This window comes from Anopheles coustani, chromosome X (genome assembly GCF_943734705.1).
Source record: "Anopheles coustani chromosome X, idAnoCousDA_361_x.2, whole genome shotgun sequence".
In the NCBI taxonomy this organism is placed as follows: Eukaryota; Metazoa; Arthropoda; class Insecta; order Diptera; family Culicidae; genus Anopheles; species Anopheles coustani.
In genome coordinates, this window is record NC_071290.1 from 7,230,252 (window position 1) to 7,248,150 (window position 17,899).

The 17,899-nt window shown below is 46.4% G+C and overlaps 1 protein-coding gene across 1 annotated transcript; it reads right to left on the minus strand.

Annotated features, from left to right (window-relative positions):
* Positions 1-4,109: 4,109 nt before the first annotated feature.
* LOC131268927 (uncharacterized) lies at positions 4,110-6,854 on the minus strand. Its single transcript, XM_058271225.1, has one exon. The coding sequence runs from the start codon at positions 6,852-6,854 to the stop codon at positions 4,110-4,112; it is 2,745 nt and encodes a 914-aa protein (XP_058127208.1).
* Between the last annotated feature and the right edge of the window lie 11,045 nt (positions 6,855-17,899).

Sequence of the window (17,899 nt, forward strand, 5' to 3'; positions counted from 1 at the left end):
CGAACTTTCACGCGCCGCAGACGCGTTTGTGTTGCAAAATGGTCCTCCTCCAGTGGCCGAGACAGTTGCTAATACATCTTTGAATAATAAATGTCACCTCTAGGTGAACCCCTTCGAAGCCCACCCGAAGGTGCAGCCATCCTCGGAACAGTTTCCCTCCACAGCAGCAGCAGCAGCAGCAGCAGTGAAACAAACGCAAGCCCGCGGGCTCCAAAACGGCCACTAAACATGTAGTTGTGTCAATGGAGCCCGAGCACGCCGTGCCTTTTACGAATGGCGGCGGCGGTGAACGGCCGGGGACGCTGGCTGGTAAAGGTTTTGGACCGCTGCTGGATGTAGGGCGGCGAAGGGCAAAACCTTTCACATTTATTGAATTAGCGACCGACTGAATTCGTACTGCTTCGTTGCTGGTCTGCGCCGAACTGCCGTTTAACAGGACTGTTTTACTACGGTTTTGGCGCTAAAGGTAGATGCAGTATTCGGTGACGCCGAAAGATGTTCATCAGAATGAAATAACACTACGCAACAGAACTGCTACAGCAGACGAACTGAAAACTTTACGGGAAATTATAATCAAATGCATTTTACTGCAATAACGTCGATGCTATGGAATCGATTGATACTTGGCAGCAACCAGTAGTAAGTTATCCAATAACAAATACGTTAACTTAGACTTTAGTTCGATAACTTATAAATCCATGCATCAGAACTAGTGCTCTTTGTGAAAATGTGTTAAATGATACTAAAAATAAATCAACCTTTCTAATAAGGTATGTACGTTAGACTTCAACCAATGAACAGTAGAAGCTGTCGAGTTCAATAACTTTTCACGTTGATAGCGTTGTTATCTTCCAGTCTAATTTCATCGTTATCATCCATGTAGAAATCAGACGAAACATATTGTAATTTTTGGATGTCGATTTTCATAACCAACTCAAACATAACAGCCCAAGGACGATGTGATCGCCGGGTCCCAATTTTGAGTGTTTAAAGGCAGTACTTTACCGGCAATCGCCAATCAAAACTCTCTCTTTCTCTCTACACGGATAAATTAACTGCTTAAGTTTGTGATAAAACCGGGTGTTGGTTTCGAGGACTTAGATATTCATCTTCGCAAAGCAGCTGAAGTGGTTCGGGGTCTTCGGACACGTTCACACCCCATTTGGTTTCGAATAGTTTTAAATTGCTCTTGAAGCGGATGATTCCTTTTGGTGTTTAAACTTTCAACCGTGTGACCAACGGGTCCGGTTTGGTGACCCACATGCCGGTTAATGTGCTCCGTAATTGATTGATTCATTCGGAACATGGTGGTGGCATGGGAAACAATCCTCCTCTTTATATCTCGCTCGCATATCGTATCCCAACACATCTTGTTTGCAAACATGCTGGTCGCCTTGCGTCTTGCCATCGTACCTACAATTGATTGTGCGTTGTGGTTAGCGGTAGAATGCGTGCTGTTGTCTTATATCTGAGCCCAACCCAAAGGAAGACAGTGCCAACACCTACCTTAGAACTCGCTGCTAGTTTTTGGTCGTCCAGCTTCAGCGACATCCGCCCTCGAGGTACTCGAGCCAAGGATCGACGACTTCACGGTTCACTCGGCGCTCGGTTGAAGGTTGATTTTCGTTTTCATTCGTTGGGAAATTGGGGTTTTGGGGCGGACGCCAAAATCACTGCGCGGAACACAAGGGCATCACCGCACCCGCTTGGTGGAGAGGGAGAGCGGAGGTTGATCGAAGGGTGGAAGTAAACAAACTGGAAAGCCGAAAAGCTCCGGTTCGGTATATTTTATCGGTTGATTGTGCTGAGACTCCTTTTTCTTCTACTTTCCTGCGCGTCTCCCGACTCACACGTACACACAAACAAGCACAACAGAAACACAACAGCAACAAACACGGCACCAATTTCGAATCAAAACCAAACGGCGAGCGGGTGGGTACAGTACTTTTCCGAGCGGAAGGGAAACAATTAGCCACTTCCGATTGCGCGCAACGTAAACCCCAACTTAGGGCGCATCCGGCGTCATCCGGCCACCGGCCGTCGGGATCATAATACTCGGCGAGGCCAATTTTAACACCATTAGAATGAGCCTTCTTCGCCACATTACCCCCTTGCGCGCCGGGCGATCAAACCCCCGCACTGCCCGCCCGGTCACACACTTCACACACGCACCGCACACTTGTTGCCGGAAGGTGAAATCCAGACGATCGAAATTTCGTCACCCTCGCGAGAACTTTTGCCCGTGGTCGCACTAGAAAAACACTCCCGCGTGTGGCATTTTGGCAGCATTTAGGCAGCTCAGGGGAGGAAGAAAACGGGGTTGCGGGCTGTTGGTAGTTTGCTGCCTCCTTTCTTCCTCTCACAAACGGGCCAACCAAACTATTTCACCACGAAACACTTGCTACCACAAAAACACTTGCCTCCCGTTGAACCAGGAAATCATATACGCAGCAATCGAAATGTGCGTCGTGATTTTAATGTGAAACTCACGTTGGCTGAAAGAAAGAACGACGACGGGGGTGGGAAGACACTTTTCGGACGAGGATAAACACGCGAGCCTACAGCCGGGGCGTTGCGTACCGCTCGAGTACGGTTATCCGTTTGACGGTTCGGTTGCTGAAGCTGGTGCGCCCGTGCGCTGTTGAATTTGAAATCGACGGGGCTCTCGGGTATCGCAGCGCAGCGTCGGCATAAACAACACCACTACCAGGCAAGCAACCGTGGTATGCGTACGATCCTCGCTCCAATCTGGTACAGCACGCGCAGCGCGGCCACCGATCTCTTTTGCTCAAGACGAACGGCTTAAGAAAGATTGAGCGAAATGGAAAGCATCGCGCACCAGACAGGGATGGTTGACCGGCAGCGAAGTGTCTGTGCGCTCGCTCTTGGTGAACGTTGGTAGGTGTGCGATCGCAGTACGATCGGCTCGAGCCTACCCTTGTGCTTTTCGCTCGAAAGCTTGACAGCTGTCTAAGCTTGACAGCTGCCTAAGCTTGACAGATGGCTAAGCTGAAAGCTTATGGCGACCGATCACCTGCACTTACGGTGGCTAGGTCAAGCTTCGGCCTGAAATGTTTCCTTTGCATGTTTCATACTGCGTTTTACGTTTAAAATTGAAAAATCAATCAAACGGCAACTGTACGGAGAGCTGGGCGTTAGTTTCGTGTTCATATTTGGTGGTTGTTTTGCGTAAGCGATCCCCAAACATTTTAAACCTTACGAACTGTATGTAAATGCTTCAAAGTTCTGTGGTCGATAAAACGAAATGAAGACCGATAAACCAAAATAAACATGAACATTCCTTGATATCCTTAACCACATTGAGTACAAAGGGGAGAATATTTTTATCTCTACACAACAACATTACATCGCCTGAAATGGGCTGAAGCAGAATATCGGATGAAGCAAGAATACCAAAAGAGTTCACTTGTCAAAAACTCCGAATAGCTCTTTTATGGATCATCAATCTGGTAAACCAACCAATAACCCCAAATGTAATAAAGACTCCATAGTTGAACCATCATATAGCGCAAAATAGCAAATAACTAAGCATGTCACTCTGATTTGTTTGATTTCTTTCATTTGCAATCTGAAATTGATTTACTCGCTTCGGATCAGATTCATTTCTTCTTTTTTACGTTCTGTTTTGGAATAAACGACAATGAAAAAGTCACAAACAAACGTCAATAAACAACGTAAATAATTTTGCATGGCAGATACCCGCCGCTTTTATTTAACACGAGCTGGCATAGGCCTCGAGAGGTGATCCTTTGTTAGCAAACGATCGTACTGACACATCACTCCGTCACCGTATTGTTTTGTGGTATTTTGTTCTTCATCCGTTCCGAAAAATTAACATAATAACAAACTTTGGTTAACACTACCTACAACACGCCGTAATGGAGAAGAGATTCTAAACGCTAGTGGTGCATTCTGGCAGGAATGGGGCAGCCTTGGAGACGTCTGGCAGTAGAGCGCCTTGCGTAAGTACCGGGCGCCTTACAAGCGAATATCGGAGTCTAACCAGTACTAAGTGGCTAAGTGTACCCTACAGCTAGTCGGTGTGCATGTTGAACCTTATCGCTAGCGAGCGCTAGGGCTCGGCTGTTTCACTCCTCGCCGAGAATCTGTACACTTCGCACGGGTTTCTTGCTGAACATGGGCAGCGGCGTGGCGGCCGAAGAGGCAACCGTAGCTGGGCTGTTCGGCTGGTGCGGTTGGGTCTGCATTCGGTGGTTGGATTGTGTTTGCGGCCGGGGTACGGAGGACGCACCCTGCAGGTGGTGAGCAAGGTGCGGCAGCTGGGAACTGGATGGTCCGGTTGGGGCGGCTAGCGGTAGCACCTCGTTCGAGCCGGAGGTCTGAATGGCGAGCATCAGCATGCGATAGAGGAGACTTTCGCGTACGTCCGGCGGCAGGTAGTCGCCTCCGCTCGCAGCCCGAAGTCCAAAGCCGGAAGTGGAGCCAGCACCGGCTCCATCGAGTGCTGGTTGGCGGAAGTACTGGCCGTGTCGACGAGCAGCTGCTGGCTGACCGTAGCCGCCATCGGCTTCCCCATCCGGACCGGGATGCATACTGGAACTCGGCGCGGATGGGCTGTAGAGCGGGTTCTGATAGCCAAGACCGTGATCGTACGGCGATCCGTAGGGGTATGGGAGTGGTGGGCGTGGGATTTGCTGCTGCGGATAGCCGCCATTGTAGGGTCCTCCTAGACCGAAGGGCGATGGAGACGGCCCCGGGTAGTAGGGATTGTACGGGAAGCCACCGTTGTAGCCACCGTAGTAGCCTCCAGCGCGGTACCGGCTCGCTTGCTGCAGCTGCTGATGGCGGAAGATCAACAACTGGAGGATACGCTCAAAATCGCGTGCGGTTAGCGGGCGTTCGGCAGGTATGTCGTAGTAGTACGGGTTGGATCGTGCGCCCGGATGCGTCGGTGGGTACTGGGCGGGATTGAAGGGCACCGGGATGGGGTAAGAGTTCTGCTGCTGCTGCTGCACCTGCGATCCTCCGTAGCCGGTTTCAGCAGATGGTTGCGGCAAACCTCCACCGGTCAGCCGTCGCTGCTGCCTGTACGGCGAAATGCTGCTGAGCTGCGGGTTCTGATACTGCTGCTGGGCGTCATCCGGGTCGCGCTCACCATCGTCGACGCTGTTCTCGGTAACTCTGGTGGCGTACGGCAGACCCTCCTGAGGTGGCGGCAGTGGCGTGAAGGACCGGGCGAACTGCGGGGGTGGAAGTCCGTACGGCGTTCGGTAGCGACCCTGTGGTGCAGCCTCCCGAGGACGGAACTCTACCGGACGCGGGCGGAATATCGGCCGCCGCTCGTCGATGTCGGACTCCACCTCGCTGGCCGCTACCGTGGCAACTCTGTTCGCGGCCGGGATCTGTACGACCGACGCCGAGCCCGGTCCATCCGTCACGTAGCCGTGCTCCAGGGAGGGCTCGGTGGACGACTCATATAGGACCTGGGCCGGTGGTGCCTCATGGCGTACACTAGGCCGGACCGGTTGCTTCGCGTACACCCGCTCTTTGTTGAACGAACGCTCGCTGGTCGATGATCCACCGCTCTGTCCGGCCTGAACCTGCAGCGCACTCTGGATCTGGGCTGCTCGCTGTCGAGCCGCCAGTACGGCGGCTGGAATGCGCGGTGCGGGATGGGTCGTGTATAGCGGCTTACCACCGCCGGCGGTGAAGATACTGCCCAGATCGCCGTCCGACTGACCGTAGACTATTTGCTGCTGCTGTGCCTCGTACTGCTCGCCCGACTCGACGGTGGCGGCTGGCGCCGCGAGCTGACGGCGCAGGAAGTTCCCACGCACCGGTTTCTTGGAGGGCGCCGACAGGTGGCCGTACTTGCTGGTGCCTTCGAGCCGCTCGGGGCGGGCCAACTGCTCCGCGGTTTTGGACGTCTGATAGGGTAGCGGCGTTGGGCGTATGATGAGCACCGTGCTCTGCGGTTTGCTGTGCAGCGAAGACATATGTGAGGAGGCGGTCGTCGGCTCACCGAACGCACCGGCCAGACTGCCGCCTGTCTCGGCAGTCGGCTTCGGTGTGGTCATGCTCTCCGTCACGCCGCGCGGTGTGCTCATCGGTGTCGTCATCGTCGTGGCGGCCGTAGTTGTCGACGTCGTGGACATCGAGCTGCTCATATGAGCCGCCGTCGTAGCGCTCGTGGTCGTCGTTGACGATGGATAGCCGGGCCGCTTGCGGGGGATAGTCTGGATGACGCTCGGGCGCAGCGTGCTGGCGTGTTGGGGCGTGTGCGATGGCAGATGATGCTGCGGCGGCTGATAGTTCGGAGGACGCCTGGTGGTCGGCACGAGCAGTTGATGGTGCTGTTGCTGCTGGGAGCGGTTGAATCGGGGTGGAATATGCACCACGTCCTCCTCGGTGGTCGACGACGGCGAGAGCGTGGTACCGAGTGCGGCTGGCCGCGGCGGCTGACCGCTACCACCGTACGAAACTCGCTTGATGTCACCGTTCACGTCGATGTAGCCGTACGTACCCTTGATGTTGCCGAGCACATCCCGACTCTCGATCTTGAACGTCCCGTCCTCCGCCTCGTAGCCGACGGTGTACGAGCCGTCCTGGTTCACCTTGCGGATTTGTTTGATGATCTCCAGCCGCTGCGGGTCCTTCGTTTCGGCCTCGCTCAGATCGGACGTGGATGACGTTTCCGGCTCGAGCTCGGCGAGCGTCACTGGGAGGGGTGTGTGAGTGGACTCCAGCAGCGAGTCGGTCGTCGTAATGGCTGCCACCGTCGGCATGCCAGGTCCCTGCAGAAGAACCACAAACGCTGCAAACGTCAGCGCCATCCACGCTCTAGCGAACCGCTTTTCACGCTCCTTCCACATCCATGGTGCAGTCAGTGCGAGAAAAAAGAGAAACAAAACAGATCCACAATTAGAAATGACAAACTACAGTTGCACAACATAAATAATAAATAATAATAAATAATTACATAGAGAAAGATTAACGAGGAATGAAAGTTAGAGAAAAGTCAGATTTGGGTTTTTACCAAATAATGTATGTTAAACAATGTTTTATGTATGTTTAGCAAAGAATTTGGTTTATAGAGATTGATAAACAAAGCAAACGGTATGGGTCTGAAATCTTGCATGTTTTTGTATTGTTTTTTCACGTATTGCATACTCTACTACTACTAACTCTACGTAAGATGTTGCATTCGAGCATTCAATTAATAGAAATAAAACATTTGAAAACTGGATTCATACCTTGATTATTCACTAATTATTATTTTGTGTAACCCATTTCGCAACTCTTTGTTTAAAACTACTGCTTGTTTTGACCAAATTAAGTTTTTTCTGTCATTTTACAAACCGTTGCGCGAATTGCCTTAATTTCGTAGTTAATCTTCTCGCTTTATAAATATTTCCTATCTAACTGCAAAGTAATAAAATGTGCGGCTTAACAAGACCGTCTTTATTACAGCTGTCATTGCACCTTTCACCAGACAAATCACAACATCGATCGCTCTCTTTTCTGTATTCTGTTTGGTTAGCTGTTAATATTACGCTATCGTAAGTTTAATTGAAAGTTTTAGCGTCTTAGCATTTGTTATCGATGATGGCTGGATTACCAATCGTGTTTACTCTACTTTAAGAGTAGTTTGGTTGTAGAAATTGTAGAAATCGTTAAATTTGAATAGAGTGAATTGTTTTATTCGATTGACTTCGAGGTTGTTTTGGTTTAGCACCACCAATTTGTTTTGCATGTTTGTGGATTAGCGGTTCTCTATTAAAATTGCAATATGCCTTTAAAGAGTTATACAAAGGACTTGTCAACCTATTTAACGTAAACTCGTTAATCTGTTAAACGTAACAGGTGGCAAAGCCTGATAGCAAATTTCAAGTGCATGTAGAAAGAATGAGTGATAGAAATGGAAATCAAAACATGAAACATAACAACCATTTGGATAATCATCGTTGGTTTCATAGTTCTAGCGTTTCTCACACTGTATGGTGTCGTTTTTCGCATGCGGGGTTACCGAAACCGCTGCGTAATATTTTTGCATATTTGGCAGCCGAAAACGAAACCGGGCGCCCTGTTCCGAAGCGATAAGCAAAACCACATCATTAGTTTCGCCCAAGTCCCGGCTTTGAAGGGTCGAATCAAAGCGAAACAAAGCCGAATGCACCAATTGACTCCGTTTGATCGGGAGTTGGGAAAATCAAGGCAAGGGGGGGTTCGCTGGAAGCTGCATCCAAGCCGCGTCGAGTGCGGCTTAGAATGGGATTTTAATTGCGGAAACTGGCGCAGAAGAAGAAGTGCAGCACGAGAGAGAGGTTGGAATGTGTGGGTTTTTACTTCGGGTTTTGCTTTAGACCGTCGCTGCGCGGGTGGAAAACCACGGCTCCACGGGGGTGGTGGGTGTGAAAATGAAAATCGCACCATCGCCACCGTCACCTACGAGCCGCAAAAATTCACGGCTCGCGACCCGCTCCCTCTTTCGAGATGTGGCCGCTCCGAGGCGCGCGAGAAATGCACGCAACGAATTGAATTGATGAATGGCTTGCGGTGCTCCAGTTTTTCCAGCCCACCAGTCCAGGGAGCAGAGCGGTGTCTTTCGGAATGGCGCCAACTGGCGGCCCTCTTCGGCACCCTTCAGCGTCTTCAGCAGATGTTGCCGGCCGAACGCAGGCACTCGCGCGAAGCCTCGTCGTACTAATTAATTAGTGTATAATCCAGTAATAAACCGCTCGGAGAGCTCGGTTGCGTATGACTCCGGGCTCGGGGCTCGGGCAGCTAGGTTGCAATTTCTGCAATCCGGTGTGACGCGGCGTGCCGTACGGATTTTTGTAGAGCGCGTTTGCTTATCCGACCTCCGAAGTGTTGCACTGTTGTGTAGGAGGAGGTTTTCTCAGTTAACCGTGTTTGACCCGACGCCTGCCCGGGTTGCCGGTATTGCTTTCCAGATTCTTCCACTCTTATTTGCGTGCTGCATTTTACGCAGATTGGACGGATGACATTTTCATCCGGTCGTTTGATGATTATGCAAGCGAGAAGGCATTGTTATTTCATCTTTTAGTTCGATTATTTTGCTACTTTACACAAAAGATCGCCCACCTTGACGTGACTGTAGTTGATTTACCGAAAGTTTTGGGAGAATTAAACGAGAAATCCAAGTTCTTCCAGTTATTGTTGACCTACAGAAAATTAGATGTGTCCCCATGCCATGATGTTCAACAGCTTCCTAGAGGCCTAAGTCAAACCGCTAGAGGGCAAACTAATAAAAAACAATACCAGCACTTGGCAATTTCTATTAATCGTAAATGTATTTAATATTTATCGTAGTGATGTGCGTACTAAGTAAGAATAATTTAGCGAGTCGAATCTTACTATTGAATTAACGAATTTTGTAACTCGTTTTAAAATGAATCCTTGGCAGGGATTGTGAATGAGTCAGAGAAAACGTTACAAATTGCCAGAGGGTAAGAGATATGAACTTGTAACAAGAAACAGAGTCCCAATTAGGGATTCAAACCCCAAACAGAGGTTTAAGGAAAAGTATAATAATGCATATCCACATACAATTTCTACACATAAACATCGTTTTAAAATGCCTGAATAACCGGTTTGATATTCAAACATTGTTTCAACGTAAAAGAAATTTATTAAAATAAATTGTTTGTAGCGTTCATGCGCTTGATAATAAAAACGAGTTTTGAGAGCTTAATTATAACCATATAGTTTGTTTTGATTCTGCATACTTCATTTATACATATTATCCTATTTCAATGTTTTTCAGGATTATAGTTTGTGGTTTTTCTGTTGCTTTGTTTTTATTTCTTATTTTAACGTAAAGTCTTTTTTTATGTGATTCTTCTTTTCCTTACCTTACACCGCGACTGGTATCCCATCCTGGTACGTAAGTGAAATGTATTTTCCTCCGTTTGTTGGTAAGGTTAACAAAGCATCAGTTCCAAGTTGTTCAACAATTTGTTGTTCGATGCAATTTACAGCTATCACTTAAGCAACTTTCAATTACAATAAAATAAAACTGATCACTGGGATGGAGAAAAAAAAGAAGCATTGCACTTGCATTAGTAACAATTCATACTAAGAAGATTAAATGTTGCAAATGTTGCCATTCGTTTGAGCACAGTCACTTAACAACCAGGCTGGACTTGCTGAAGCTTTGCATTGATGGGTGGTTTAGTTTGATTGCAGATGCAGGAAGTGTTTTACAAAGCGTTAATCAACAAATAGTCGCACCACACTTTACGTTCCCATTTGTTTTTATTTTCAGCCGACACTCTTTTCGCGGTTGTGGAAATTGATCGGTGTTTGGAAAATGGTCAAATGAGCACACAGTTCAACAATCACTGATCCATCCAAGGAAGTTAAATTCACACAAACACCAGCATTAGTAAACAAATTAATGTCAGGCGAAACCTGCAGGGTTTGTTCACAAGCGGATATTCTAATAGATAACTAAAAGCACTAAAGTATACTTGAGTAAACTGATGAACTATTTGCTTAAAATACACACATAAACACACACAATAATTAGAAAATTGCAGAATGAAAAAGTAGAACTCAGAAGATGCCGGAATTCTAACGTCCGTTTTTTTTTGCCACAGGACACAGTTCGGGAGATACCGCCTATGCGACACGGAACCTGCTAGAACGCTAGTCTTTGACGCTTCCGGAAGCCGTCACAGTGACACTCGGTAAGGACTTGGAGTTGCCAACCTGCTCGCCAGGCACGCCTCGTACTCCGACTTTTCCACCGCTCAAATGAGTCGAACAGCGTAGGCGTCACAGTGCTATATAGCATCGGGCAGCTTCCAAACCCGAAGGGGCTCGAATCTCCCCCACCCTGCGCTACCGCGTGGTGCCCTACGCATCTCTCAAGGCTGGTGCCACCACCTTTCTGCCGCGAATCAACAAACCCGCCCGGGTTCTGTCAACCTTCGACGCTGTCAACGGGCCGAAGGGTTCGCAGGTGAAAAATCGAGCAAAAGTTCAGCAAACGCCAATTTTTGGGGAGGAGGGGTCGTCCAAGTCGGTGCTCGGGCGGCGCCTTCTACTTAATTGGCGCGGTCCGGCCCGAAGCAGCAGGTGGAGGTGGAGGAGAGGGCACCGGGTGGGGTGGAAAATGAACCGAAACGAAGAAAAAAAACAATCAGAGAAAAACATCCCCGCCGCGATTGTTTTGCTATCCACCCCCCGGGTGAATTTTTGTCCACCCAAAGCTGAAGGGGGAGGCTGACGCCCGCTGGGAGCTTTTTCCAACCTGGCGTGACCACCGGATGAATGAGGTGGAGGAGGAGGAGGAGGAGCGAGGGGCATGTGTGTTGTAGCAACGCGCTTTTCGTTTGCGTTATGTGGGAAGCTTTTTGTTTCGCTGCCGAGAAAATGATCTGCTTTTCGCGGCGTAATCGCGGGTGAAGGGAATGCTGGCAGGACTAAGGGCACGGTACGTGTGTATGTGTGTGTTAATGTTTGTTTGTGAGTTTTGTTTTCTGACGACGTTTGTACTTCTTTTCGTTGGGACCTACTCCACTCGAAGCATTAGATCCCGTGATGCATTGTTAGGATGGTTTAAAGGAATCAAAATGTTCTATTGGCAGGTAGTTACACTCCAAATTCAGATGAGAGCTGTTCAAAATCAGCTAGGTTTTAAAAATTAATACAAAAATAGGTAGCCTTGAGAAAAACAATACAATAAGCGAATAAAAATACAACACAGTATAATACATTGTAATGCGACAGATGGAAATAAAAACGAAAAGAAACAACAAATAAAAGTTCTTTACAATTAGCAAGATTTATAAAAGAAACACAGAAATAGGAAACCTTAAGATAAAAAACACAATAAGCAAAGAAAAATACAATACAGTACGCGACAGATTGAAATAAAAACGAAACGAAACAACAACTACAAGTTCTACATCTGAGAGAACCTTACTTATTTTACCTTTTTGCCATTAATTAAAGTTCAAAGACTTTCAGTATCGAACACTACAGTTTTTTACACAGTCGCCAGCTACTGCTACTAAAACAAAAAACAACAACAATCGAATCAACAAAACTATTATCTAATTGTAGTCGAAAACTATCTATCGAAAATGTGTAAAAATGTGCAAAATTGTCCCAGCGAGGTATCGGAAGCAATCGAGTTGGAAAATCGATTCGGGTGAAAACTACACCGTCAATTTGTTGGCACACGCAGCCGTATTTTTGATATAATACCGCGCTTTAATTTACCATTAAAGATGTTTGCGTCCGATAGGCCAAAAAGTGGCACGCTCGGTGACGAAAAAGAAAACTAAAACAGCTCGAACCGAGCAACGCGCATGCAACACGCCTCCCACCCGCGAAATGGGAGCGAAATAGAGCAAGAAAATCACATACCGACCAGCCGACGGATGAGTAGATCGGTTATCAAAAGGTGCTGAAGAAGGTGAATTGTTTTTTCCTCTTCATCCCACACGTACGGCAATGCTGGGGCTTGGAAGGAAAAAAACAGCAACAAGGTTTTCATAAAGATGCCGCTGAAGCAAGACAAGGCGCTGGACGTGCGCCGTAAAATAAGAAATGTTCACCTTGGTGGTTGGTTGGCAAAATAATAAAAAAAGGTTGACGCTATTTTATGTATGAACTTACCCTCCCCTCTCCGCCGCCCCAATCTGACCCTTTCTTGACCAACGCTTCTTATCTCAACTCTTCTCTCTTTCTGATTTTATCGTCTTCATTTCTACACCTCTTTCCTTTGCGCTGTTTTTTTTCTTTTCTCTTCATTCACCGATTGCGAACATCTTCCGGAGGGTCGCAGTTGCGATTAGCTCATCGGCTACCTTCCCTTTCATCTGGTTTGTCGTTGGAAGGCCATTGCAAGAAAATTTCACCCCGCAATGTGAACCTACAATCGTTTTACCTCCAATTAATTTTAAATGAACTTTATTAATTTTCATAAACTGTTATTAGTTGAAGCACTTTAATCAATTTACCGGTTAGAACCCTCTTGTTTTCCTCAATTTGTTACCGCTTGGAATCAGGTTTTTGATGCTGTAGAAATACGATTTCATGACAAGTTTACTTTTACCACTTTCAGGTTATCGAAATCGATTAAATAAATAATAGAATATAGAAATGTCAAGCTCAATTCAAGAAAACAGAAACGAGAAAACAATAACATTGAATTGTCAAATTTCGTATGAAAACTACTGTCATCTTCAGTGTGAAAATTGTGGCTAAATCGTGTTGAAGAAATAAAAATAATTAATTAGTTGAATTTAAAAATAATTAACTGTTTCAGCTCCAAAGCACGTGTTGGATGCGTCCGTAGTCTGTTTTAGTATTTGTTATCATCATTTGCTCCGAAAAGCAGCAACATATATCAATGCCGGTGGAACAGCTTGATGGCTTGCGCGACTATGATTAAATTTTTCGTGTTGCTGCGAGTTTTCTATCCCTGACCGTTGCCTTGATTCGATCAGAGGTGGAAAAACAAACAAGGAGCAAATGGACTTCAAACAAACGCATTCCGACACCGCGAGCAGCCAAACTGTACCGATTTTTCCACAACAAGTTTCAAGTTCAGCATAATGATTGTGGGAGAGAAGCCGAAACCGTCGCCCCGACGTCCGAGTGAAACAAATGCGCGATGAGCCTCGGGAAAAGATTAGAAGCTGAATTCGTTCGAGGCGTATCCGATCCCAGGGGCCCGTCCGGTATGATTTATCGACAGAACGGGCATTTCGGGGCCGAAGGACGACGACGACCGGCGGCGGCGGCGGCGGCGGAGACAATGGGAAAAACATCTCCCAGCGCCGGGATGATGGACACCGGAGCGACCTTCGAAGTGAAGGACGCGGGACGGGCGCGCGTGTGGAAATGGAACATTGTATTCAAAAGCCTTCCAGTCCGCCGGATGGAGTGTGTGTGGGGGAGGAAAATCGCACCACCATACCGTTTGTTTACCAATTTGCGCCGGGTTAGAATTATTCTGGTGACCTCGGACGATCGTCCACCGAACACGGACACTTCCGCGATGCGGCAGGAACCGAATCGCTCCGACAAACGCCACCCGAATGTGTTTCCATATTATCCACACTAGTGGCTGTTAAAATCTTTCCGATGAAGAAGGAAACAGAATTTAAACGCTACGATAAACAACCAACAGACAAAATGGGTGTAAATGGTGGCAAAATGGTTGAATAGTTATAAAACCAACCCATCTTCTTATGACAATTTTCCCACCATTTAACTCCGGGCAGGAAGAATCGTTTCGTTCGAAGGGACAAACTAATTGACCATGTTTAGAACTCGTGCAGCCAGCAGCGTCATTAAATGTGATGATAATCTTTGCCAACCAATGTTAGTAGGTGCAAACAAAGAACACGAACGAAGTAAGGAAACCATTCGACACCTACTTTTGTAATGCCCTCTAATTCCTTCGTTTAGCGGCACTAGACATAGAAAAATAAAGTGAGTTTTTTTGGCTTTTTGTTTTGCTTTTTCCACATCTGTTTGTCCGAGTTTTGTACTCCTTTATTCCATTTATTACTACTTTGAATGTGTGTTCTTTTCTTTCATCTGACCTGTGTTATTTGATATGTTTTTGTAAAGTTTAAATTGACTGAGCGCTCTTTATGTTTTTAGTTTCGATTTACCTTGTTCATAAGTTACCTCTAACAGAATACTGTTCTTTTCGTTTCCATTTCTTGTTACTTTGAATGCGTGTTCTAGTCTTTAATCTGTTCTGTGCCCGATGTAATGTTTTTGTAAAGTTTAAATTAGCTTATTTTACTTGGAGCCTGCTCCAACTTCTTAGTTTCGTTTTATCTTGTTCACTAGTTACTCCTAACAGAAAATCGCTTTTGTTTTGGGTTCGGTCTCCACTTTGTCAGTCATTTTAACAGTCGGTCCTGATTTTTCCTACTTCTTTAATTATGCTCGGCTGCTTGTATTTCTTTATTCCATTTCTTACTACTTTGAATGCGTATGCTTGTCTTTCATCTGATCTGTGTCTTTTCTTATGTTTTTGTAAAATTAAAGTTGACTTTGACGTGCTTGATGTTTTTAGTTTCGATTCACCATGGTCACTAGTTACTTCTAACAGAATACTGTTCTTTTCGCTTTCGTCTTCACGTTGTCAGTCATTTTAACAGTCGGTTCTGACTTTTCCTACATGTTTATTCCAGTTCGGTATCCGTTGGGAAACCTTTTCGGGTCGGCATGGTTGGTACCGTGCTTTAAAACAATATGAAAAAACGGCCCACCAGAATCGGGTGCAGCGTTCGCCCGGCCCGTTGACAATGACGTCGACGATGACAATCGAAGAACGAATCTCGCACGAAACGCAAATGAGCTGAACCCAACCCTCCTACCGGTTGGGCGTTTTGAAGTGCGTTTATTTTGGTCCAAAGTTCCCAGAGACCCCCTCGCCGCCCCTCTGCCCACGAAGGCCTCTTAAAGCCCGCCGGTTGCTCAACCGCCTGGCGGGGGTGGGTGGTATTTTATTTCCACCGGGCGGACCGGGAGCCCCCAAGCAGCAGGCGACCTTTGGTTGGTTCGTTGGCGGTTTGAGGCGAGAAATGGATTTTCTCCGATCGTTTTGCAGCGCGCGGTATGCATGTGTACCACCGGGCCGGGCTCTATTGTTCTACCAGCGGGTAGCAGGGAGCGGGCCGGCAAGGCTACAAGACAGCAGCGATGCCTGACAGACAGGGGCAATCCGTTGCAATCTCGTTTTTGTGTTCCTCCACCGAAACCGGCCGCCGAACCAACGAAAGCCGCCAACGAAAGAAAACATGACCCGATAAAAATGAGTCAAAGGGGGAGGCAGCACCCGAGTCCGGAGCGGGGCAGTCGATATTCAAATTGGGAGCGCACGCACCTTGAAGCACGGTATCTTGTTTTTTTTGTTTTCATCCCTCTTAAACAGCACTTCAGCTGCACCTAAGAAAGAAAAAAAAAACAGAGCGAAAAACATTAAACTGTAAAGGAAAATGCGTGAAAAATGGGCTGCCTCGGGGAGGCCTGTGGGAAAGCATTTGGATCGCCGGTCCAACTGTCGCCCAGCTCGTGCCTTTCGAGGTACAACAAAAAACACACCATCAAACCTCGCGTCTTTGTCGAGTGTCTTTTTGTTTTTCTTATGTTTCCATGCACTGGGACGCGATGATTCACAACGGCTAATAGAGGCCTATCAAAGATCAACAACGCTGAAGGTGAATACGATATAGGGAGTTGAAATGTGTTTTTTTGATTCCTTTGAACATGTTTTACATCTTTTAAAACTGACATTCTATTGCACACATCGTATAGTTTCTAATTCTAAAAGTGAAAAATGTATTACTTAAAAAATTTAAAAATACTCACACTTTAAGATGTGATAAAATACACGTTATCCACATCCATAAGTTTGAAAGCCCACTAACAACTCGACAAAGTTTTGTTTATTTTACTTTTTAATTTCCTCTTCTTCTATCCGTTTTGATTATTGTTTTCTGATTTATGCTATTAGAATACGACCGTCTTGTTATTTTTGTACTTACTAAAAATCGTACTCCTTTTTGATAAAGTTTTATTTATTTTACCCTTTCATTTACTTATGTTCTATACTTTTCGGTACAAACGGTATTTTGTTTAACAATAAAGCAATAAAAATGTATTTTAATTTTAACTTCAATTCAAATCAATCTTGCTTTCAATTTCTAAAATTTCTCTATGCTCTTAATATTATTATTATATTTTACTAGAAGTTCAAACCTTTCAAACGTGCTAGACTCGTTAGCTTTTTGTATGAAAACACATGAAAACAGCATCATTTTGTTATTTGATTGTTGATTTCGCTGGTTTTGTTTGTTTTGATACTTGTGTTTTGCTTTGAGACAAACTAAGAAAAATCTTAAAATTTAAGTTTACCTTCCATTTATTCGTTTTCCTTTCTCTATTGTTTGTTTGCCTGTTGGTGAAATTTAGGTTCTACCTTGGAAACCTATTTGGGAAAGTAACTTCAAGCTGGAAAAGTGTACCGGAGGAAAGGTTCAGAACTGAACAAAATAAAAATGTTGCTATCGACCGTTTACAGCATAATCTAATTTCCAAGAAATTGGTGTGTGTGTGTGTGTGAGAGAGAAGGGACAACGATTGTGTCGGAATATAATCTCTACCGGGGCGATAAGTTGACACACCGAGGGTTTTCCTTTCGGGGTGCGATTGCAAAAGGACCGGCGAGGTTTAGCCTCAAGCTAAACTTTTCATTTATGCGCTCTCCGCCAACCCTTGCCCCCCGGACCACGGAAAAATGACTCCCTGCATGACCGATTGAAATGAAATTTGGCAGTAATGATCCAGAGTGGGCGATAAGGTGGGCCCAAGCAGTGGGGTGCAACACACCGGCTCGGCTTTTCCTCGTGCTGCTGCAGCCGGTCGGTGCTTGAGGGGCTTGGGATAAATTAAACATGACACGCACGGGTGCATGAATTATGTATCCGCCACGGTTCGGGGTGCGCACTCGGGTGACGACAATCATTATGATAAGCGCGCCGCTCAAATGATGTAATTTATTTCACCTTTAGCAGCCATGTTTTGCTTTGGTTTCGAGAAAAAGAAAAACCCCACTGCCCTCGTTATTTTTGTGACCGATTTTTTAAAAAATGCCTTCCAGGATTGGGAAGCCCTTTTTCCTAGGTTTCCCTCCGCCGGTTCGACAGCATTTGAGCGATCGCACTCAACATACCGGCGCGTCAATTTGACGCAATTGCGCGTCGTTTTCTCTTATTATTTTCGAAACGATATTAGGTAACAAGGCAATAAAAAAGAGACTTAGTTATCACGGCAGGTCGGTGCATTTTGCATGTTTTAATCAAAAGTGTTAATCACCCATCGTTGAGAACTCATAAAACACAGTGTCTCCCAGAGT